The following is a 24,583-nucleotide window of genomic DNA, read 5'->3' on the forward strand; positions in this document are numbered from 1 at the left end:
TATCTTATTCGAAACAGAATGTCTAGTTTCAAAATTAAATTATCTCTGAAAAATTAAAGACATTCAAACTGCATTAAAATACCCTGCTGCTGATAATGTTGACTAGAAAAACCTGAATTTTTTAAGATTTGCTGAGTTCTCATCTTGATCACTTTCATCATTTATTACAAAATACACAATATTTAGATCAGTCTGAACCCCATTTTTTTCCACAGGATAACTCATCTTTTATAGCAGAGAGGGGTTTATGCTAAGGCATTAAATTATTATTATTAATTCGTGTTAAGATACTTCTTTGCTACTAACTTATATTGAGCTATGGTTTAAAATGTTTGTTCAATGCTCAGCTTTTCCAGGAGAAGCATTTTTTACATATTTATTACTGACTTTGTTCCCTATATTCAGTCTGACTGTATTTGGGAATGCTCTTGATTACTGAGCACACTGTACAGTAAAAGACAGATCCTGAAGACCAGACAAGGATTTGTAAGAAGAGAGGAAGGCTGACGGGCTGTTAAAACCTGTCTCCCACCTCTGTTTGCTTAACCCAGTATTACAGTCTCTTTTTCTCAGTCCCCCAGGGTGTTTCACCAAAAGCAGGGCGTGACATTCAATGGTGTGACATTCAGAGTCAGCAAATGTGTGCTCATTCCCCTCTGCAGCCTTATATCGCAGTCATTTCTGCCTTAGGACTCAGTGAAGGGAAGGATTCAGATCTTTTTCACATCAGAGCTGTATTTACTCAAGTTGTACCGATAAAGCTGATGTGAAGTTGCAGTGAGATGGAGGATACTCTGCACAATTACCAGGATCTATCACAAGTAGCTTACTGCCTTTATATACCCATTAGGAAATAGTGATGTGTAATGTGAATGATGAATATTGAATGAATGGCTGAAATATGAATAAATAAAAAAGAGAAACAGATAGTGCCAAAAGCCCAACTTCCCCAGCTACAGCTGTTGCAGAGGTTATGTCAGCCTATGTCTAGCCTGGATGTACGGATTGAAAACTCATTACTGTTCAGAGGCACTAGGTGTGCTTCCAGATCACATCTTCCAGTTCAGTTCTCTCTGAAAAAAACCTAGTTTGCATGCTCCATAAAACAAGTCCAAACACAGTAAATGGATATGATATTTACTACAAAAGCATATGTCTAATTTAAGCTGAAATCCTAATGTAGATGTATTCACTGAAGAATCATGGTTGGATGTTCCACTCAAAAACAGTAGTAGGAGAGCAGCTTTTATATCTATGAGTTTCATTTTTTTTTTTAATTTTTGTTTTCTAAACACATTGCTTAAACACGTGTTGTTCAAACCACGACAAAGCTACATTTTTTCATAATTCATTTTTCAAATATCTGACTTTTATAGCATGCTAGGAGTTACAGCTAGTACTATGCTTGGGCTTTACAGAATGTTGGGAGCTATGGGAACAAGGAGGAAGAATATCTTCACTTATAATCCCTGTACTTCTACACACTGGAGAGAGAAGAAAAGGTTGTGAAGCTTATTTGTGACTTAGTTATAAATGATGCCCTGGGCAGTCACTGGATGAAGTCTTTGATTCATTTCCTGGGTAGATCTAAATGTATAGGACTATACCTCAATGATAAGCAGTCACAGTTAGAGCAAATGCCCATTAAAATGAAGGTTCAGGAGTGAGTAAAAAAAAAAACCATACCTTATCAAACTGATAAAAAATTAGCATAAACTTGCCAATTCATTTGTGAGATGTGACTCCATTTCAGAGCCTCCTATATTCAGACAGTTTTGTGTTAATGTGATTACAAAGAGCTGCCATGAAATCTGTTTGCACAGGGGTTGCTAAAAGCATTGAATCAGCTCTTTTCTTACATCCCTCACACACAACAGTATGGGGATTCTTGGGGACTTATAAAACTTGAGAGATCCTCACTGCAAGGCTTGGTTTCCTTTTGAGGAATAAATCAGATTTTCTCAAGATACTATCAGCTGCCCCAGGAATTCAGCCACCACCAGGAAGATAAAAACAGAACCCCTAAAATCTGGGTACACGTTTCAAAAGGACAAACATCATTTCACCACCAGAAAGATAAATCACCATCTGGTGTGACTATGGGTCAACACTGTCTCATTGCTCTATCCAGGCCAGTGCCACTAGTAGCATTCATTACTCCAGATTTTGGCTAAAATTGAGAAACTAATTTTCTATGGCTTATGTAGGTTTATAAGAGGCCACTCGTAATGACGATCATAGCCCTTACTGCTTTTGAAATATATTCGTTTATACATACAGTAACCTCAGAATAAATTCATTAGGTTTCTGGTTATTCTCCACACCTTATTCATTTCGGTAACAATCTAAAACACTGTGTATGCAATACATGCCTGTATATTCTATTACAAGAGTGACTGCTATCACATGAAAGAGTATTTTTCCTAAAGACAGGTGAGCTTTTCCTCTGAAACTTTTACTATTCAGAAAGAATGTATCAGATCAAAAGTACTAGAGTACCTTCTTTATCATCATGACGTATGATTGCATCCCGTATCATATCAGCAAGATTAAAATGAACTCGATTCTTTCCATGTTTCAGTTTCTTCACGTAGCCCGCCCATTTCTGGAAAGCTTTTTCTCGCTCATAATATGCCTTTATTTGGTCACAGCGCATCCGCTTCACCAGCCGCTGCCGCTGGCCGAGAGGGAGGGACTCCAGCAAGCACTGCTCAATTTCCATCTCATGGGACCGAAAAGCATTACATAGCTGGAAACAGCCTGAAAGAAATTAAAGATGAACACATTTATTTCATGCAACAGCATGTGACATGAAACCTCCACCAATTTTTTTGTCCTAACTACATGTAAGTCTATCATGTGAGCTCCCCCTACTTGACCAATGCTGACTACAAAGTATATACCATTATAATTTAGTTTTTAGAAACAACACATAACTAATTTCATTGAACCACTGATGCTTTTTAAAAATCCAACTCAGTTCATGTAAACAAATGTGAATAGAAAGAAGTGCAAAAGTTCAGCTGTGGGATGGGCAAAATATCTAAATAATATAATTCAAGTGGCTTGCATTTGGTTACAAACAAGAGACTATTTTGCAGGGAAATGCCACTGCTGATGCCCACCCTTCCTTTTTATTAATTTTCATCTTGCTTTAGGCTATAAAATTCCTGTTATTCAGTGAGAAGAAAAATCATCATAATTATAATGAGCTCATTAGCATGCAGTGGGTACTCAGGCAACTATCTATTAAAAACATCAAAGTCATTTCAGATTCAGATTATTTTTCTTTCTTTTTTTTGCATTGTTTAGAGCCAACCAAATGCAATCTTCTGATGAAACTGTCAGATACTGAAATCTTCATGTGGAAAACAAATCACAAATGTGTCTTTGATTCAGTTAATCCTAACATTAGTAGCATTACCTTGAAGTTAAATTCCTCTTTTGTTGTTACTGCTAAATCTGGTATATTTACTGATGATGCAGTAACAGTGATGCTCTTTTCTAATATGTTCACTTTTCCACTGAGAAAGACAACCATAACATGCTGCTAGCTGCTTTTCAGGAGACAGTTCTCTTACAAAAGAGGACTAGTGTATTGTTAGATAATTTTATTGCTAGAGTCCTTGGATGTGAATCTACATCAATTGATGATGTACCCACTAACCTGCCCTAAGACCCTTTGACGGGGTACCAAATCACTTCTGATTCTCATGTTCTACTTTATCTACATACTTAAATTTTCTTCATGTGGGAGCCAGGTGCCCAAATTTGTAATTTCTAAGGACTGTCAGCAGTCCAGATGAGGTTTTTTCTCTTAGTTCGATGGAAAAGCTCTTGAAGGGGATGTAGACTCAAGTCACCTTGGGCACTAAATACCAAATTAAGCACTACTGTGCAATTTTAATTAGGCCTGCTTTTGTTTACTTATTTTGCAAGTGCAATTCCAAGTGTGTAATTATACCGCCAAAGAACCTCTACCTCATTCAGGGAGCTAGCAGAGCAGTCTTGACTAAATGACCACTTTCTTTTCTGCTTGCTGCTTAACATATGTTTAATCTACTGAATACCATTCAAACCATGCTCTGAAGGCATAATTAATAACTTGACAGTCTTTTGTAAAGCTCACATTATCATAGTGCATAAAAACTTCAAAAATATTTATTTTCATTAAAAAGCGAGGGATAAAGGGGCATTCTTATCTACATTCTGTACTGAAGAACTGAAAGATAATTATTTTCTTTTTAAATCACTAGTTCTGGGTGTCCAATTCAAGAATTCTGTATTCTTTTCTTAAATGTTTTTGTTTTGCTTTAAAGGCACGGTATTCTATAAACTATTATGTATCATAATACCATAATAAAATATTGGGAAAGTGGTACTCCTAGGTCTGAATGTCCATCGCTCTGTAAGTTATATCTATTACATTATCTTTTTATTCATTATATTGCTACATGATTTTATTATACATTATATATTGTATTCTATTGTATTTGTACTCACTACGGATTAGAACCCAAGTTCTCAAACCAGACTTCCCAAAATTGAGGAGCATACATCTATACAGAAAGTGCCTGAGTGTCTTCTTGAGAAACTCCCATGACAGAAGCAGGCAAAAAATACAGTTCCAGATGTCATATTCAGCCAACTTCTTTCAACACAGGCTATCCTTTCCCTCCCTATAATTTCTGTTCTTTTCTTAGGAAAAAAAAAAAAGTTGTCAAACTAAAAAAAAATGGAAACAAGTATTGGCTTGCACTAAGCCAAAACACAAACCCTTTCTTTATGCATGTCAAAAGCCAACAACTCCTTCTGTGTAACAAGATTTTCCATTTGACCTTAAATGATATCTTTCATTTCTGAGCACATGTCAGAAAAGACAACGAAATGAAAGGGTAGCTCCATAAAGCTGCAGAAGATGTAACTTTATGCTGCACTTCAGTCCCAGTGTTCAGAGAATTCAATCAAATAGAAGATGTACACTCAGACCCTCCTCAGGCCAAGGCAGTTTGTGACTGCATCTCCTTTCTCTCACAACAGGACTAGGGAATGAAAAAACTTCAAATCTTCCTTATCAGAATTGTTCTGGTTTGTATAAAATATGTCAGTACCCATCCCTTAAGCCCACACAGTACTTCCAGCTTGTGAGACTATACCCCAACACTTCTGTGTATAGCGCCTGTCAGTCAGGCTCACAGCCTCAAGAGGGAAAACCAGCTTGCTGCATTACACCATGTTTGACAATAAAGCTACGCTGTACAAGAGTTTTACAAGAGCTCTGTCCCCTCCTTCTCTTATATGAAGGGAAGAAGCAGCAGCCATATACTTGAGCTCTGACAGGCTACAACTGAAGTTGCTGTCTATACCTGGAAAACTCAACTGAGGGTGAAAATTGTAGCTGTTCTTCTAGTCTTAGCCATAAATCGATGTTGTTCCCTGACAACAGACTTGAAAGGTCAAACAGTTCAGGCAGATTGAAGACTCTTAATGCACTTGGACACTGGTCTCAGATGAGAAGCACTGAGCTGCAGATGGGATTTTTTTCTCTCAGAAAATCTGGAACCTGATACATCTCAGATGAGATCTGTACCTGACTACAGATACAATAGCTGCAGGTCAGCAGCCTTGTTTGTTTAAGCCTGGATTAAACAACATAGTACAGATGCAGACAAAGGCAAACTCTGAATTAATATTTCAGATGCTAATCATTAAAGCATGTAACATTCAGTCCCAGTTTTAGAACCAGGCAGATCTCTGCTCTGAGTGGTGACCTACTGAGCATGGGGAACTGCCAGTGGTGCAAGAGGCAGAGTTACGTGGTTATTACCCCGAGAGAGACGGACTCAAACCCAGAAGGGTTATAGACATGCTTCTGGAGGAAATTTTGGGGATCACTTAGCGCCACTTTGAGCAGGAGGTTAATCAGTGACATCCGATCAGGTAACCATGTCTTATCTATCAGAGACTTGAAAATCTCTTGTCAACTGATTCTCCAAGTTCTCTGGGTAACCTGTTCCACTGTTGCCTCCTACCAAAAATGACTTGTTTTTTTTTCAGTGGCCCTTATCCCTGGTTACTACTGTCACTACCAAGAAGAGTTCAGCTTTGTCATTTACGTAATGTTCCTGGTAGCCTTCTGCTGCCCCCACTCCACTTCCTCAATGTCTATCTTATGCTGGGGGGGGGGGGGGGGGGGCAAGACTACACACATACTTGCAGGTGTAGTTTCACTAGTCCTGAGTACAAGCAGACAATGACTTCCCTAAGTCTATTGGCCACAGTCCTCCTAATATAGCCCACTATGGAGTTTGCCTTATTTACAATCAGCATGCAGGGCTGGCTCCGATTCAACTTTGTGTCCACTGTAACCCCTGCATCCTCTTCAGCAGGGCTGCAGATCAAGTCAGTCAGTTCCCAGCCTGTAAGAATGCGTAGGATTAGTCTGTCTCAGGCATGAAAATATGCACTTCCTCTGCTGAATTGCCCAAAGTTTCTGTTAGCCCAATCCTCAGGATTAAACTGTATCATTCAAAGTACGCCAACCACTCTGTCCTAATTGAGCACTGCCAACAAGCAGCCACAGCTTCAACTGTAAAGACGACCTCCAGGAAAAAATAGCTGCTAAAATCCACAACTTTATTAGGCAGATGTAAACTGTTGCTGTATAGAGACTGACAACTTAGCTACAGCCAGGCTTGAAAGAAAAGCTGTTAAAAGCCTCCTAAGGGGTAACGTGTAGCAGGTCTGTCCATCCTTTTCTTTCCCACGTATGAGAAAACCAGCACAAACCAGCATACTGAACTTATACAAGAACCTTGTATGGGACCCATTCAGAAGATACTTAGAAAACATTATCTCAGCCAGACCTAGTTTTGAGTATGCTAGTCAGGAGGCAGTGTGTTAACATGAGAAAAGGTTTGTGGGTAGGGAAAAAGGTTGCCTTCTGAAACAATCTGCGTAAGAGTTTATATCTCATTACTTAAGATATCATCACAGTATCACAGTATGCTAGAGATTGGAAGGGACCTCGAAAGATCATCTAGTCCAATCCCCCTGCCGGAGCAGGAACACCTAGATAATGTTACACAGGAATGTGTCCAGGCGGGTTTTGAATGTCTCCAGGGAAGGAGACTCCACAACCTCCCTGGGCAGCCTGTTCCAGTGTTCTGTCACCCTCACTGAGAAGAAGTTTCTTCTCAAGTTTAAGTGGAACCTCTTGTGTTCCAGTTTGTACCCATTATCCCTTGTCCTATCATTGTTTGCCACTGAGTAGAGCCTGGCTCCGTCCTCGTGACACTCCCCCTTTATATATTTATAGACACTTATAAGGTCACACCTCAGTCTCCTCTTCTCCAAACTATAGAGACCCAGCTCCCTCAGTCTTTCCTCATAAGGGAGATGCTCCACTCCCTTAATCATCTTTGTTGCCCTGCACTGGACTCTCTCCAGCAGCTCCCTGTCCTTCTTGAACTGAGGGGCCCAGAACTGGACACAATACTCCAGATGCAGTCTCACCAGGGCAGAGTAGAGGGGAAGGAGGACCTCACTCAACCTACTAACCACCCCCCTTCTAATACACCCCAGGATGCCATCGGCCTTCTTAGCCACAAGGGCACAGTGTTGGCTCATGGTCATCCTGTCGTCCACTAGGACCCCCAGGTCCCTCTCCCCTACACTGCTCTCTAACAGGTTGTTCCCCAACCTATACTGGAACCTGGGGTTGTTCCTGCCCAGATGCAGGACTCTACACTTTCCCTTGTTATATTTCATCAAGTTATTCCCTGCCCAACTCTCCAGCCTGTCCAGGTCTCGCTGGATAGCGGCACAGCCTTCTGGCGTGTCAGCCACTCCTCCCAGCTTAGTGTCATCAGCAAACTTGCTGATAGTACACTCAATTCCCTCATCTAAATCATTAATGAATATATTAAATAATACCGGTCCCAGTACTGACCCTTGAGGCACTCCACTAGTTACAGGCCTCCAACTAGACTCCACCCCATAGACTACAACTCTCTGGCTTCTCTCCTTCAGCCAGTTCGCAGTCCACCTCACTACCTGATCATCCAGTCCACACTTCCTCAATTTAGCTGTGAGGATGCTGTGGGAGACTGTGTCAAATGCTTTGCTGAAGTCAAGGTAGACCACATCCACCGCTCTGCCATCATCCATCCACCGTGTTATTTCCTCATAAAAGGCTAAGAGATTGGTCAAACATGATTTCCCCTTGGTGAAGCCATGTTGACTGCCCCTCATAACCCTCTTATCCTTGATATGCCTTAAGATGGCACCAAGGATAAGGTGTTCCATCACTTTCCCAGGGATGGAGGTGAGGCTGACCGGCCTATAGTTACCCGGGTCCTCCTTCTTGCCCTTTTTGAAGACTGGAGCGACATTTGCTTTCCTCCAGTCCTCAGGCACCTCTCCCGTTTCCCAAGACTTGGTAAAGATGATGGAGAGTGGTCTAGCAATGACTTCCGCCAGTTCCCTCAGCACCCGCGGGTGCATCCCATCTGGACCCATGGATTTATGGATGTCCAGATTGCTCAACTGGTCTCTAACCCATTCCTCATCGACTAAGGCAAACCACTCCGTCGACCTGACTTCATCTAAGGTCTCAGGGGTACAGGGCTCTTCAGGACTGCCCGCAGCAGAGTAGACAGAGACAAAGAAGGCATTCAGTAACTCTGCCATCTCTGTATCTTCTGTCACCAGGGCACCCATCCCGTTCATCAGTGGGCCTACATTGCCTCTGGTGTTAGTTTTGTCTGCCATGTATTTGAAAAAGCTCTTTTTGCTGTCCTTGACATATTCATATTTGAAGATTATTTCATGTGGTTCTTGCTTCAGTCTATGATAAATTACAGTTATGTACAGTGATTTGATAAGGTCACTGTGACTGGATAATCGATTAGTAGTGTCTCCATCAAAACACTGAAAAAGCTTACAAGGGTATTTATTATTTATTTTATGAGATGCCCTGGACCAAAATGACTAGAATAAACACAACTGTAGGTATGCATATGGTTTTAAGGTCTGCATCTTCTGTGTAAGTACACAATAAAAAAGCCCTTATGAAACACTGAAATATCAAAACCAGAGATCCCTTTATCACGTTACTTATTAACTAGCATAGGACGAAGGAAGTCACTACCACTGCAACTGAAAGGGAAAAAAAATATTTCAAGGATGCTTGCTGCTTCACTGACTGGGTCCACCCAGAATCACTAGAAAAAGAATTGCTACAAAACACCCTGTTCATAAAATTGTAGCAATTTACTCACAACTGGACATAGTGCCAATTGCATTACAACATAAATTATGAGCTTGATTTCAGTATAAGAAATTTCTGAGTAAAAAGGAACTGCTCACTTTGAATTGTCACTGGTTCTCACAGTGAAGGTGAGAAGGACTGTTTTGTGGCACTACAAGCACTAGATCCTGAACAACATGAACAGCTTGGGAAGGATGATGGGACATAAACAGAGAAGAAGAATGTGATTACTACAGGCATTTTCTTCCATATCCTGCAGGTGATTTGCGCCCAAGTAATTTTACAGTATGTAAAAATATTTTGCCATACCTCTTTTCAGAAACCACATTGTTAGAACTTTATACTTCCATCTCTTTATGGCTTATGTCACTTTAGTCACTTGCTCTAGCATTTAAATTGGAAGTCTAGTTATCCTAAAAACACATTTCAGAGAATAATTCACATTGCCTGGGGGTAATTACACTTCTGTCTAATCTGGATCACATGTCAAGGAGGCATTTCCACAATGTAAAGCTGGATGCTTATATACATGTTCACACAGGCACTACAAAAAAGTTTGCAACTGTGCTCATACGTACTGTGTTTTGACTTCTCATGTGATACTTGTTGTGAGTCAGAGAAGTACTCCTGGACCCTGGGAATAGTGTGTTTTGCAAAATATGGCAAGTTAAAATGCTTGTCTCTTCATCAAAGGCACACACACAACGAAACTGCTGACGCTGCCTAATGCAGCAAGCATCTCAAATAAGGTGACATGGAATTATGGTGCATAATGTTTAAAACTACAAATTTGCAAACACAAGACACACGCTTACCTCTAGTTTTGTAAACTTTCATGTTGATTTTGATGATATTTTAAACAATCAATAATTGAACTTCTAGGTATTTGAAGGACTACGGTCTTTAAGAGCATAGAAAAAAAAAAATGTATGAGGCTTAAATTACCTGGAAAAATGGCAATTTAAGATTCTGAGAATGTATCTACTTGAGACTGCTACCTAAACAATACTCTTTAAGCATCTTGATCGTAATAAAGGAAAAAGGGCAAAAAACTCTCTAAACATACACTGTCTTTAGCCTGGGTCTTCTGACACTTCAGCTCCAATCTTGGTCTGTTCTTGCTAAACATATGGTATCAGTCCCTCTTCATACCTACAATTAAACACCTACAGTCTAATTAAGATGCCTGAAATCATCCTGAATTTCAGAAAGATAAAGTATTTGAAGATTTCAACAACTTCAGCAAACTGTTAAAGAGATTAGCATTCATTAAATGGAAAAAAAAAAAAGAAAAAAGATAAAAACAAAAACCAAAATCTTTTTAATAAATACTGTACTATTACACAACACTTTCAAAGCTGGGTATCTAAACATATTCACAGCACTAACAAAGATATGTGGGAAAAGAATGCAGTGAGCAGCAAGTGCTTTGGCACTTACAGACCCAGATACACGGAGGGTGAAATCAGTGCAGCTTCATCCAGCTCCAAAGACTGCATTAATTTACACCACAAGTTTGATAACAGAAATCAGACCAGAAACTAGAGCCCTGACCCTTTAATAATGTGCTTTGCTGTTGTATGCAATTACTTTACTATACATGATGATTGTCTGCTACCAACAATGCATATTATTTAAATATATTTCATTACAAATATTAATTTATTAGTATTTATGCAGCTGAAATGAATGCCATATGAAATCAGCGATACAAATACAATAGGCTAACTGAAATTACAGTGTCTGGCCCACAGATCAATGCATTTTTTAGAGGTGCCTTCTTCAGAAATCAAGTTATTATGTATTGTCTACTGATCTTCCAGTTTCAAAAAGAAGTATTTCTTACCCATAGAAAGGACTAGATTAATTTAAATCCATCTCAAATTGCAGCATTAAGGTCTGTATCAAAATACTTAGATTTGAAAATCATTTGTTCAGCACAGGAAAAATTACTTACCATTTGAACAGCATCTCCATTACATTTAGTAAGCTGTAACTGAAGTGCAATGCTTCTAACTACTCAGCCTGATTTTAACAGCTAAAGCGTTTTCATCAGGTCAGCAGTGGTCTGCTTACTGTAGTGATGGACCTAATCCTTTCTTTTTTTTCTTGGTTCCCCACCCCACAGGCAAATAATCATAAGGGAACAATATAAATGTAAACTATTTACCTTGTAAAGAATGCAAAGAATTCAATTGATGCCAAGTCTTCTGAGAACAAGTTACATTTCAATAAAGGAGCTGATGTGCTTCTCCTGTTCCTGGCTCCAGAAAGCTTCTTTTGGGTGTAATTACAAAGGTGGGGCTCTTAAATGACAGGATACACAAAGCTTCCTCATTTCCTGTTTAACATCCAACTCTGTACTGAAGAGACATCCTAAGCACATTCAAGCAGCCATCCTCTTATAAAGCCCTACTCCTGTATGCTGCTCTTTGAGAGCCTTTCTATGTGACTAGACTGGTAAGCAGTCACAACTGCAATCAATTTCCAGCTTGATACCAAGGAAAAGTTACTTATCAGACACTATTAATCAACTCTACAGGCCTTCCAATAGACTTTATTATCTATCTATCAGCAATTCAGTGAAGTTACAGCAGCATTCTCTAAAAATATATTATATTTAAATCAAAGAATCTACCAATTTGGGATCTTGTCTTCAGAGTGATAGAAGAGAGCCTGAATAATAATGAATTCAATATAACAGAGGGCTCTGCATTGTCATTTGTGATTTATGTCATGTAGCAGTCTGTAACGTACGGATATTTTATGTTCTGGGTAAAAGTAATTAACTGTGTGCCAGCCTATTCAATAATAAACTGCCTACCCATGCATTGGCCTTCAGAGTAATAAAACACAGGTTTCAAGTACATGCATAAGCGGTTCTCCCCATTTTTTACAAAAAGAAAAAAAAAAAATACCATTTTCTTTTGCCTGCCTTGAAGCACAGGGAACTCACTGGTCTGAATGGTCTGAGAGGAGCTGTACATATCCCAGAGTCCTAATCTGTGTATCACATCTAGAAACTACAAGAATGGAAGCAAAATGAACAGACACTGCTCCATTTCATACTGTTTCTTTTGGTAAAGCTGCTAACTCTATATTATCTACACTGCTGTCATCCTCCTATACTCCCTTGGAGGATGAGACAGGTGCAGCCTGGATTCCCACAAACCACAGCATAATTCAAATAAGCTCTCCCACAAACATCAGAACCCAAAACTAAACCACCATTGTTTGCTCTGGAGCACTGGAGTTTCTAACTGAAAAGACTGCATACCATCCACGATTAGTAAAACACATTAACTCATTCATCTCTTCTAATATACAAGATAATTGAGCCTTTAGGACATGAAAGTCTACTCTCAATGTGGATTCAGGGCTGTACTGTACCATCTCCACATACTCCCAATGTCCAGACAATAAGCCAAAAAACACTACCTACTGCTTTTCTCAACTATAAGGAATGCTTTTGAGGAACTGGTCCATGAAACTTGGGATCCAATATGCCCCTACCAAAAAAAATAAAATAAAATAAAAGAGTAAAAATATAATTAAAAAAAAAAATTTAAAAAATTTTCTTTTGGATACCTCTATTCTAGTGCATAGAAGAAGGGCAAGAAGCAATCTCTGGCTCACCAGTTAAATGTTATATACTGGATCATGTTTGCTTGGTGAAGGTTCATGCAGAACAAAAAAACATATCTAGACTGCATAGCACATGGTCCTGATCCTCCTGTGATTGTCATGCTATGCTGTTGTGCTCTAAGACATAATTAACTTCTTTTATGCCTTCTACATTTCAGTGTCTGAACTGGAGACTACACTCCCAACACAGCAGAAAGGAATTTCACAATATAAAACCAAAGGTGTTCGTATTTGTTCTAGTAAGTAGTAGTAGAGTAGGCGTAGGCAGGAAACAGTATTTGAGGCTACAAAGTCTTTTGAAATAGACTGAAGATGGGGCAGGACACAGAGCACATAATTTGGATGAGTTTCAGCCACCCTACTGGGAGAGGTCTCTAGATACCATCTGAAGCCTTTGCCATAGAGAGAGCCAGTCAGAACTGTTAAAAAATGAACTGGCAAGCTAAATAACAATCAGGTAGCGGGTCTGGAAATGATGCGAGGAAATAAAATTAAAAGATATGCGCGCACACACACAAGTAACAATTAGACACTGTTTTCTTAGGAAAATCAAAGCAAAATATGCTTATATGTGTGTGTGGGTCCAAAACATACTGTTCCTAAAGCATGTATTTATTTTTTTAAGAAAAGTTTTAAGCCTCCATGTCAAGATCTGAAGAGCAAGTTTATAGTAATCAGAAAGCAGCAGTCATCTGAGTCAAAATAACACTTCTTTTTTTTTAATATATATATAGACAGCAGTTAGAAGAAAACCAAAATTGGCTGTTTGAGCTAAACCTCATAGTGTTTTGTTCACTTTTGGATCTATGTATTTATGTCACTCATTATTTAGGATTTCCAGAAGCAATAATGTATATCTCTTAGATTAATACAAAGCACCTATTAAGGCTTGTCACTCACAAAGCCTGAGAAAATACCATTAGCATATGTGGTCATATTTTAATAATCCAAATTGCTATAAATCACATCAACACCAAATAAAACTCAAGAAGCTCAAAATCAGAAGGTACAATGAGAGCAAAGGAGATCTAGGTTTCCCAAATGACAACAAGAGAGACAAGAAGGAAGAGCTCGAAAAAAGAAGTAATTCCTCCTTTCAGTCCTTGCACAGACCTGGCTGTCTATTTGGCTGCAATGCAAAACTTCTGAAGTTTCAACAAAGCTGTGAAGATAAGACTTATTTCCTCACGGGGCAGTAAATGGAGAGGTAGTCATACATTCATCTCTAGTCCACACTTTCATATACAGGACAGAGAGCAGGGGAGGACGTGATCTAGGAATAGATGCAGTGGAAAATTCTTCATGCCATGACACTGTAATATAAAGGGTTTGTTACACAGAGCAAAGACAGTGAGATCACAATAAGCAATGAAAAACACCAACAACTTTGAAGGGTGAATTAACACTTAGGTGCACAGTGAGAAGAAGCCAAAAATCACAGTCATTGCACCTCAAAGGTGTTGAGAAAGTTGGAATAGCAGGAGAACCAACCAACCATTTTACTATAAATTAAGGTCTGAACATAGAAACAAAAAAAATAACCACGTTGTTTCAAAACCTGGGGCAGTTTTTTCATCACAGACATTCTCAGGTATCACTATTTAGGATGTAAACATGCCAGGGATCAAGATGCATACACCAGATGAGAATTACACAAAACCCAAAAGAAAAATACATAAACCAAAATATGCAAAAGCCTTCTTGCAGCAAAGTTAGTTGAAAAAAAAAAAAAAAGACAAAGAGGATATTCAGTATCATGCATCACAAATAGTCAAAAGCCAAAAGGGAAACGGTGGTTCACAGACCTAAACATAAGGACTGTCAAGCACATAGGAAAGGAAATCCTGTGCCGAGTGGACTGTGATTCTACAGGCAATCTAATAATTTACAGAGATTAATGTAAAGTAAAAGCAAATGGAAAACTAGTTTACGGTACAGCACTAACAAAAATTCTGCAGCAGAGCTAATATATAGGCCTTTGGTCACTGTTCAGTGTACATTAAGGGATTGTCATCTCAGTTTTCAAATAGCAAAAGGATTGGAAACAGGCCCTTCTCCTTTATGCAGAAAGGCAACTTATCTGGAATACTGCATTCAATTCTAGACAGTCAAATTGGAGCAGTTCAAAAGAAAATACCACAAATGATTCTGGGGCCTGAGGGACTGATTTATGAAGAAAGATGAAAAGAATTAAACATGCATAGCTTAGCTAAGCAGTGACTAAGGAAAGACAAGTTAACAGAAATCTGAAGGGTGAAAAGGCAAAAGAAAGGTTATATAGCACAAAAAGGAAGGGAATTTGGAACAATTAAAATGAATTTAATATAGTGTTAATTTAGGCAGAGTACCAAGACAAAAATAACACACATGGATGGCATTAACAGGTAAGACCGCAAGATTCCTTGTTTGGTGTACTGGATGGATAGCCACACAAAAGCACCACCAAAAGCAGTTCAATGTTTCTGGCACTCAGGGCAGCTCACTCACTGAGCTCTGGCACCTCTGAATGGCCCTGCAAAGTTCTGCAAAGACAACCCTCCAGTAAAGTGGAGAACCAACTGGGAAGAATACACCACTGGCATCTGAAAGACTTCTCTCCCTTCTGATGGGGGTACAATTACTGGGTATGTCCTAAGTAAGCCTGAGCTACAGTTAGATTAGCAAGGATGGCTGATTAGTCTGAGCTGGAGCTTCATGGATATGTGAAACACAAGCAAGCTGAGTAGCTGTCCTGACAGCAGAGTTTACAACAGTCTGTTAAGGTCATCTTTCACAATCTACCATCTAGCATTATAGCTGGGGTCATGTAACACTATAGCACAGCTGTATGGGCTCACAGAACATAAAAAGGGTGCAGAGAATCACTGTAACGCTTGTGAACATGTACAGTAATATCACTTCTAGGTTAAATTAAAATGGGGAGATCCGTTTGTCTTAAGAAGAAACTGAACAGCTTCATTTCACCTGACAAGCTGAAAATAGCAGTGTCAACGGATGGACTCCCTGTCTACATGACAGTTCAAGTTCCTTCACTGAGAAATAACTACACAAACATAAAAGATACTTCAAAGCTACTGAAGACCTGAAAGCAGAAATCAAACAGAAATTATCGCAGCTCCAACATTACTGTTCATAAGACAGAAAAAGCGTCTCTCAAAACCACAATAAATCTATATATTCACTGGATATTAGGAGGAATTAAGTATATCATTTAGACTGCCTTAAGAACTTTACTTTTCACAACTGTCTATATGATTTACACATACTACTGCTGTAACTAACATTATTAGCACTGCATCTAACAAAATCAAGTAACTGGGTTCAGAACAAAGCACCTGAAGAGCAAGGTACTCATTTCCTCTACAATCTGAATATAAAACTTCTTGTTTCACATAAACATATGAGGTATATATTGTTTTCCTAGAGCCTCCTGCAATAAACTACTGGAAGACAACACTACACTTTCCACAAAGACTGAAAAAAAGAGGAAATTTCTACATGTCTGCCTCCCTCCTTCCTTCTCCTCAACTTAGATGACAACATTCACATAACCTTTACAGGACAAAGCTTGGATTCCTTATATAGTAAAAGAATAACATTTACAAGCAGTCTATTAGCTTTCAGAATATGACCTTAATAAATTGCTCAATTTTCTGTAATGTCTTCACAAGGTCCCATATATATTTTATATGTCATACTTCATAACAGGATTTGCACTGAATGGGACCACTGCAAGACTCCACCAGCCTGAGGTGTTATGGCCCAGATCTGTTGCCTGTATACATGTTCTGAATATCACTTCAATCTCTTCTGAAAAGTCATACTGCATAGAGGCACATTCATAATAGGATTTATGGCCAAAGATATCAGACTCAACATTTTTCTTCCCAAGAATAACATTTTCTGTTTTAAAATCAACTATGAAGTAAAAGTAAAGCACACCTCCAAATGGAAATCCTTCAGGAAGATCCGTATTTTAGAGGCATAAAAAACTGGTAATGAATGACCAAATGCTCTTTCACCTCTGCCCTATGCCCTCCTGCCCACAATCCTTGCCAGTTACCATTCTCATGGGCCTAAAAGAGATTAAAATGACTACATCCCAGCTCTCTGAAATCACCTTAGACATGGGGGGAACTTGTCATGGACAGCTGCGTTTCAGTGTACAATAGCACTGGAAAGGCAAACAGATTTGGCAATACTAATTGCATTGTGTTTCTGCAAGTTATGACAGATTGTTACCTCAGGGTATGTGCAGCAGTTAAAATATTAGAACTTGAAGATTTTTGTCTAGCAGGTCTTATTTTGCTGTTGTTTGCACTCAAGGCAGCTGCTTGGAAGTAAACAACTGGAAAATATAACTCAAAATAAACAATCACACTTCTTTTAATTGGTGGTCCTCCTTTATGATATATTAAAAACTTGCATTAGGATTACTCTTTATTTGTTCCAAATCAAACTAAGCTTGTGTTGACTTTATTTCCATTTGTTAGAGAACAAATTAGAATTACTTCAACTTAAAATCTGACTTGCTTCAAAATAACCATGTTAATTTTGATGCAGGTGTTCATTTCATTATCCACAAATATTTTTTCTTTGATTTTACAACTTATGAACTGTGCAAAATTTACCATGATGCAGCATATTAATTTGTCTAAAATTAAAGAAAGAAAAGGAATTGTGATTATTTGGAGCTGATGTTACTTCAGGCGCGAAAATATGTTCCTTAGCCTCAAAATTTCACAAACTTTGTGAGGAAAAGTGGATATATTACTACATTTCCACATATGGAAATAGAGATGCTTGGGGACTGTTTGCTGCTCTCTATTCTCAAAAATACAATATCAGAATTCTGAAGCTTCATCCATGCTGTGCCAATATGGTAAGAAAATATGATACCTTGAGCTTTACAATCTTGTTCATCTTATTTTCAGGGTAGCTAGACCTCTCTATTGTTGTCAGAATCCCTATATTAGAAAAAAAAAAACCATTCCAAATAACAGAAGCTGAAGAGATTTCTTTACAATTTCCTTACAAGTTCACAGTAAAGTTTTCCACAAAAATCGCTGATGCTTCTCTCTCATGACAGACTTTTACAGTGGGAAACAAAATGCTGACATAAACATTATTTTGGGGATAAGTGTAATTTCCATCAAAAATATTATAAATAGAAACTATTTTTGGTTGAATACAACACTGGAAATCTTACAGCCCCCAATCTTCCAAGTTAATATTGCTCCTCTTGCTGTTATTTCAAAATGTATTTTTCCAAATACCAATTTAATATAATAATAAAAATATACTGAAAATAATTCTAAATAGTTGTTACTGTTAGGAAAATTGTTGTCAGTTCTTACTGCTAAGAAAGTTTTATTTACTTGGAGGCATACTTGACAAATTAGTACACAACCAGTATTACAAGAGTGCAAAGGTGACTGGGCTACTGCCAGCCCAAAATACATTTTTCTAAATATCACTTCCTATGTCTAAAAACAGTTGTTAATTTAAAGGATTTTTTAATTCTTTCTTGGCATCCAGTGCCAGGATCGTGATTTCTAACATTTTTATATTTAGACAAGGTTTAACATTAGGTCAAATTAAGAAAAATTAACATTGAGTTTCTGTCATTGCCACATGAACCCAGAAACTGGAGAAAAAAAAATAAATAAATCTAGTATGATAGCTGGTACAGAAGTTCTAGCATTCACAGGTTGCAAATTATTTCCTTTCTTTCCTGCTGGCCTGCACCTATACTGTGAAGCAGCGAGCGAGAGAGAGAGACATTCAACACTGTCCCACACAACATTGTCTCTAAATCGGAGAGACATCAATTTGATGGATGGACCACTCAGTGGATAAAGAACTGGCTGGACAGCTGCACACAAAGAGTTGTAGTCAGTGGCTCAATGTCCGGCTGGAGACCAGTAACGAGTGGTGGCCCTCAGGGATCAGTGTTGGGACCGGTCTTGTTCAACATCTTTGTTGCTGACATGGACAGTGGGATTGAGTGCGCCCTCAGCAAGTTTGCTGATGACACCAAGCTGTGTGGTTCGGTTGATAGGCTGGAGGGAAGGAATGACATCCAGAGGGACCTTGACACACTTGTGAGGTGGGCTGATGCCAACCTCATGAAGTTTAACCATGCCAAGTGCAAGGTCCTACACCTGGGTCAGAGCAATCCCAGGCACAGCTACAGGTTGGGCAGAGAAGAGATTCAGAGCAGCCCTGCAGAGAAGGACTTGGGGGTGTTGGTTGATGAGAAAATGAACATGAGCCGGCTTCAGTGTGCGCTTGTAGCCCAGAAAGCCAACCATATCCTGGGTTGCATCAGAAGGAGTGCGACCAGCAGGTCAAAGGAGGTGATCCTGCCCCTTTGCTCTTGTGAGACCTCACCTGGAGTATTGTGTGCAGTTCTGGTGTCCTCAACATAAAAAGGACATGGAACTGTTAGAACAAGTCCAGAGGAGGGCCACGAGGATGATCAGGGGACTGGAGCACCTCCCATATGAAGACAGGATGAGAAAGCTGGGGCTGTTCAGCCTGGAGAAGAGAAGGCTGCATGGAGACCTCCTAGCAGCCTTCCAGCATCTGAAGGGGGCCTACAAGGATGCTGGAGAGGGACTCTTCATCAGGGACTGTAGTGATAGGACAAGGGGTAATGGGTTTAAACTTAAACAGGGGAAGTTTAGATTGGATATAAGGAAGAAGTTCTTTCCTGTGAGGGTGGTGAGGCACTGGAATGGGTTGTCCAAGGAAGCTGTGAATGCTCCATCCCTGGCGGTATTCAAGGCCAGGTTGGACAGAGCCTTGGGTAACATGGTTTAGTGTAAGGTGTCCCTGCCCATGGCAGGAGGGTTGGAACTAAATGATCTTAAGGTCCTTTCCAATCAAAACTATTCTATGACTCTATGACATAAAAAGTTTAACAGAATCAAAAATGTTTTACCAGTGTCTCTACTTGTATCAAGGTTGGTAAGATAAAAGCCATTTGGTTTTGACTGCAGAATTAAAAAGCAGTTTTGCCTAATTTTTTAGATATTCTTCATAACATCTGAATAACCATACTAATTTCTTTTTATATTCTGCATTATATATTACTGATACATCAGATTCAGTCTGTAAAATGGAATAAGAAATACTGTGCACTGTATTAGCATTCCTTTTCTGTATTTTATGGTATAAGCTTCTCAAACAAACACCTTTCCTCAAAAATCTATTTATTCCTCCAGAACTGCTTTATGGATTTTCACAGGATCTAAAAACTCCCAAGCAGTGGCTCATCACACATAGCTGCTTCTTTTGCTCTTTCTGGACTCCCAGGAAAGATGATTCCTGCTTTTTCCTCACAGCCTCATTTTCAACAGGCAGTGTCTCTCGGTCATGCTGGGCATCTCATGTCATTAATAATCTTTTAACCTCATGCCATAGTTCAAAGAGTCACAAGAACACACAAGGAAAAAGAAGTTTTCCCTACAGCCATGTTGTACTTAGCTCTCTTATTGCAGAAATAAATCATGACACGAAGAGTTAGCTGACACCATTATGAAATACGAACTTAAACTAAAGGGATGGCTGTTGAATAACAACTGGCACAGATATCTTGCTTCTATTTACATCTCTCCTCCTACCACATGAATAACTTTTACTTTGTTGTGCCTTAAGGCAGGAGGCATGTCCAAGAGGATATAAGAATTCTCCGGAACACCATAAAATGAACTAAATAAATGAATACTACCTCCTGCTCAATTCTGGAATAAAAGAAATCCTGTTCATGTAAAGCAGAAAACACTTTGAAGACTTTGCTAGTCCTGTCATTACTAACTGTCCTGTGTGACAGAGCAGCTATGTGCCACTGTTACATGGGACATCATAAACACACACTGCCATAGACGCCAAAGATTCCTGTACTGCAGACCAAGCAGAGGTCTCCAGTTTTTCTTATCAGGCTCTTCTTCTCTTCTTCTTCAATGTAATCTACAGCAACTCACTGTGCTGAAACACGGATGAAATTTTCACAGGCTGTCTCACAATACGAAAGCTGACACGAAAGTATTGCTGATCTTCTCCTCACTCCTTCCATCTTCCACTGATGATGTGGGAAGGAATGGGAAGATTCAGTTCATAAACAATTGGCTTCGAGACTGGTGCTACAGTCAGGGCTTTGGATTCTTTGATAACAGCTGGTTTTATAGGGCACCAGTCTGGACAATGACAAGTGAGAAAGGTTTGTCTCACAGAGGCAAAAGGATGCTGGGGCACGAATTAGCAGGGCTCATTTGGAGAGCTTTAAACTAGATTCGAAGGGGGATGGGGTTGTAGCTGGGCTTGCCCCAGTGGGGCAGCACTCCAGAACTGATGAAGACTGGGAGGCCTCCTATAATCCTAGGGTGAAATCGGTGTGCTCAGCTCACTCCCTGGAATGTCTGTACACCAATGCGTGCAGCATGGGAAATAAGCAGGAGGAGTTGGAAACCTGTGTTAAGTCAGGAGACTATGATCTGGTGGCAATTACAGAGACGTGGTGGGACAGCTCACATGACTGGAATATAGTCATGGAGGGCTATGTCCTTTTCACAAAAGACAGGCCAGCCAGGCGGGGTGGTGGGGTTGCTCTTTATGTGCAGGAGCAACTACAGTGCACTGAGTTCTGTCTAGGGACAGATGACGAGCGAGTTGGGCAGGCTGGCAGGGGGGGATACTGTTGTGGGTGTCTGTTACAGGCCACCAGATCAGGGTGAGGAAGTTGACGAGGCCTTCTACAGGCAGCTGAGAGCGGTCTCACAGTCACAGGCCATGGCCATCGTGGGGGATTTTAACTTCCCTGATGTTTGCTGGAAGGACCACTCAGCAACCCAGCCACAGTCCAGGAGGTTCCTCCAGTGTATGGATGATAACTTCCTCCTGCAAATGGTGGATGAGCCAACCAGGAGAGGAGCGCTGCTGGATCTCATCCTCACTAACAAGGAGGGTCTGGTCGAAGCAGTAAGGGTTGAGGGCTGCCTTGGTTGCAGTGACCACGAGATGGTGGAGTTCAGGATCTTGTGTGGTAGGACTAGGAGAATACCAAGTAGAATTGCAACCCTGGACTTTAGCAGGGCAAACTTTGGCCTTTTCAAGCAATTGCTAGGGGAAATCCCATGGGCAAGGCTGCTTGAAGGTAAAGGGGCCCAAGATAGTTGGTTGACATTCAAGGATTGCTTTTTCTGAGCTCAAGATCGGAGCATCCCGACACGTAGGAAGTCAAGGAAGAGGGCCAGGAGACCTGTGTGGCTAAATAGGGAATTGCTGGGTATGCTCAAGTGGAAGAGGAGAGTTTACAGGTCATGGAAGGAGGGGCTGGCCACTTGGGAGGAATATAAGGCTGCTGCTAGAGGATGTAGGAAGACAGCTAGGAGGACTAAGGCATCCTTAGAATTAAACCTGGCAAGAAGGGTCAAGGACAGCAAAAAGAGCTTTTTCAAATACATGGCAGACAAAACTAACACCAGAGGCAATGTAGGCCCACTGATGAATGGGATGGGTGCCCTGGTGACAGAAGATACAGAGATGGCAGAGTTACTGAATGCCTTCTTTGTCTCTGTCTACTCTGCTGCAGGCAGTCCTGAAGAGCCCTGTACCCCTGAGACCTTAGATGAAGTCAGGTCGACGGAGCGGTTTGCCTTAGTCGATGAGGAATGGGTTAGAGACCAGGTGAGCAATCTGGACATCCATAAATCCATGGGTCCAGATGGGATGCACCCGCGGGTGCTGAGGGAACTGGCGGAAGTCATTGCTAGACCACTCTCCATCATCTTTACCAAGTCTTGGGAAACGGGAGAGGTGCCTGAGGACTCCAAATGTCGCTCCAGTCTTCAAAAAGGGCAAGAAGGAGGACCCGGGTAACTATAGGCCGGTCAGCCTCACCTCCATCCCTGGGAAAGTGATGGAACACCTTATCCTTGGTGCCATCTTAAGGCATATCAAGGATAAGAGGGTTATGAGGGGCAGTCAACATGGCTTCACCAAGGGGAAATCATGTTTGACCAATCTCTTAGCCTTTTATGAGGAAATAACATGGTGGATGGATGATGGCAGAGCGGTGGATGTGGTCTACCTTGACTTCAGCAAAGCATTTGACACAGTCTCCCACAGCATCCTCACAGCTAAATTGAGGAAGTGTGGTCTGGATGATCAGGTAGTGAGGTGGACTGTGAACTGGCTGAAGGAGAGAAGCCAGAGAGTTGTAGTCTATGGGGCTGAGTCTAGCTGGAGGCCTGTAACTAGTGGAGTGCCTCAAGGGTCAGTACTGGGACCGGTATTATTTAATATATTCATCAATGATTTAGATGAGGGAATTGAGTGTACTATCAGCAAGTTTGCTGATGACACTAAGCTGGGAGGAGTGGCTGACACGCCAGAAGGCTGTGCTGCCATCCAGCGAGACCTGGACAGGCTGGAGAGTTGGGCAGGGAGTAACTTGATGAAATATAACAAGGGAAAGTGTAGAGTCCTGCATCTGGGCAGGAACAACCCCAGGTTCCAGTATAGGTTGGGAAACGACCTGTTAGAGAGCAGTGTAGGGGAGAGGGACCTGGGGGTCCTAGTGGACGACAGGATGACCATGAGCCAACACTGTGCCCTTGTGGCTAAGAAGGCCAATGGCATCCTGGGGTGTATTAGAAGGGGGGTGGTTAGTAGGTCGAGTGAGGTCCTCCTTCCCCTCTACTCTGCCCTGGTGAGACTGCATCTGGAATATTGTGTCCAGTTCTGGGCCCCTCAGTTCAAGAAGGACAGGGACCTGACGGAGACAGTCCAGTGCAGGGCAACAAAGATGATTAAGGGAGTGGAGCATCTCCCTTATGAGGAAAGACTGAGGGAGCTGGGTCTCTATAGTTTGGAGAAGAGGAGACTGAGGGGTGACCTTATAAGTGTCTATAAATATATAAAGGGGGAGTGTCACGAGGATGGAGCCAGGCTCTACTCAGTGGCAAACAATGATAGGACAAGGGGTAATGGGTACAAACTGGAACACAAGAGGTTCCACTTAAACTTGAGAAGAAACTTCTTCTCAGTGAGGGTGACAGAACACTGGAACAGGCTGCCCAGGGAGGTTGTGGAGTCTCCTTCCCTGGAGACATTCAAAACCCGCCTGGACACATTCCTGTGTAACATTATCTAGGTGTTCCTGCTCCAGCAGGGGGATTGGACTAGATGATCTTTCGAGGTCCCTTCCAATCTCTAGCATACTGTGATACTGTGATGTTTCACCCACAGTATTCCCCCTGCATCCATGGGAGAATCAAGTTCAAGTCCCCATCCTCTGTAAACTAAAACTAATGTATCCCCCGATACCTTTCCAAGCTGTACGAGGTTCAGGTAGAGCAATCGCTTTAGCACGTCTGGAGCCTCAGAAGACTGGATGATGTAAGAAGGGCTGAATCCCTCGGGAAAAGGACATAGACTGAATTTAATCTGCTAAACAAGGGTTTAGGATGATATTTTTCTTTCCTCCAAAGTATCCTACAACATACTAATGCCTGTTGAAAAGGGACAGACACTACCATGGGTGAAACACTCATCCAACTATGCTGAGAGCTCTAGTGGTTAATAATCTTATTAAAAAAAAAAAAAAAATCCAATGAAATGGCAAGCTACAGAAAAATGGGATAAAATTAAATAAAATGGAAA

At 40.6% G+C, this 24,583-nt stretch overlaps 1 protein-coding gene across 5 annotated transcripts in view; it reads right to left on the reverse strand.

The window, feature by feature from the left end:
• The window catches only part of MYO16 (myosin XVI), a 381,803-nt gene that overhangs the window by 267,229 nt on the left and 89,991 nt on the right, over nucleotides 1-24,583 (reverse strand). For 4 of the 5 annotated variants that reach the window (XM_061472784.1, XM_061472779.1, XM_061472778.1 and 1 more), the window contains one exon: nucleotides 2,500-2,760. In XM_061472784.1, coding sequence (XP_061328768.1) covers nucleotides 2,500-2,722 — 223 coding nt within the window. In that variant the 5' untranslated portion in view covers nucleotides 2,723-2,760. Of the gene's footprint in view, nucleotides 1-2,499; nucleotides 2,761-20,651; nucleotides 20,732-24,583 lie in introns of those variants that run through there. The other variant, XM_061472780.1, reaches the window with a different exon arrangement.

The sequence above is a fragment of the Pezoporus flaviventris genome, unplaced genomic scaffold (assembly GCF_033815535.1).
Source record: "Pezoporus flaviventris isolate CSIRO_AGI_PZ_B2104156 unplaced genomic scaffold, CSIRO_AGI_Pfla_v1 ptg000072l, whole genome shotgun sequence".
NCBI lineage: Eukaryota > Metazoa > Chordata > Aves > Psittaciformes > Psittacidae > Pezoporus > Pezoporus flaviventris.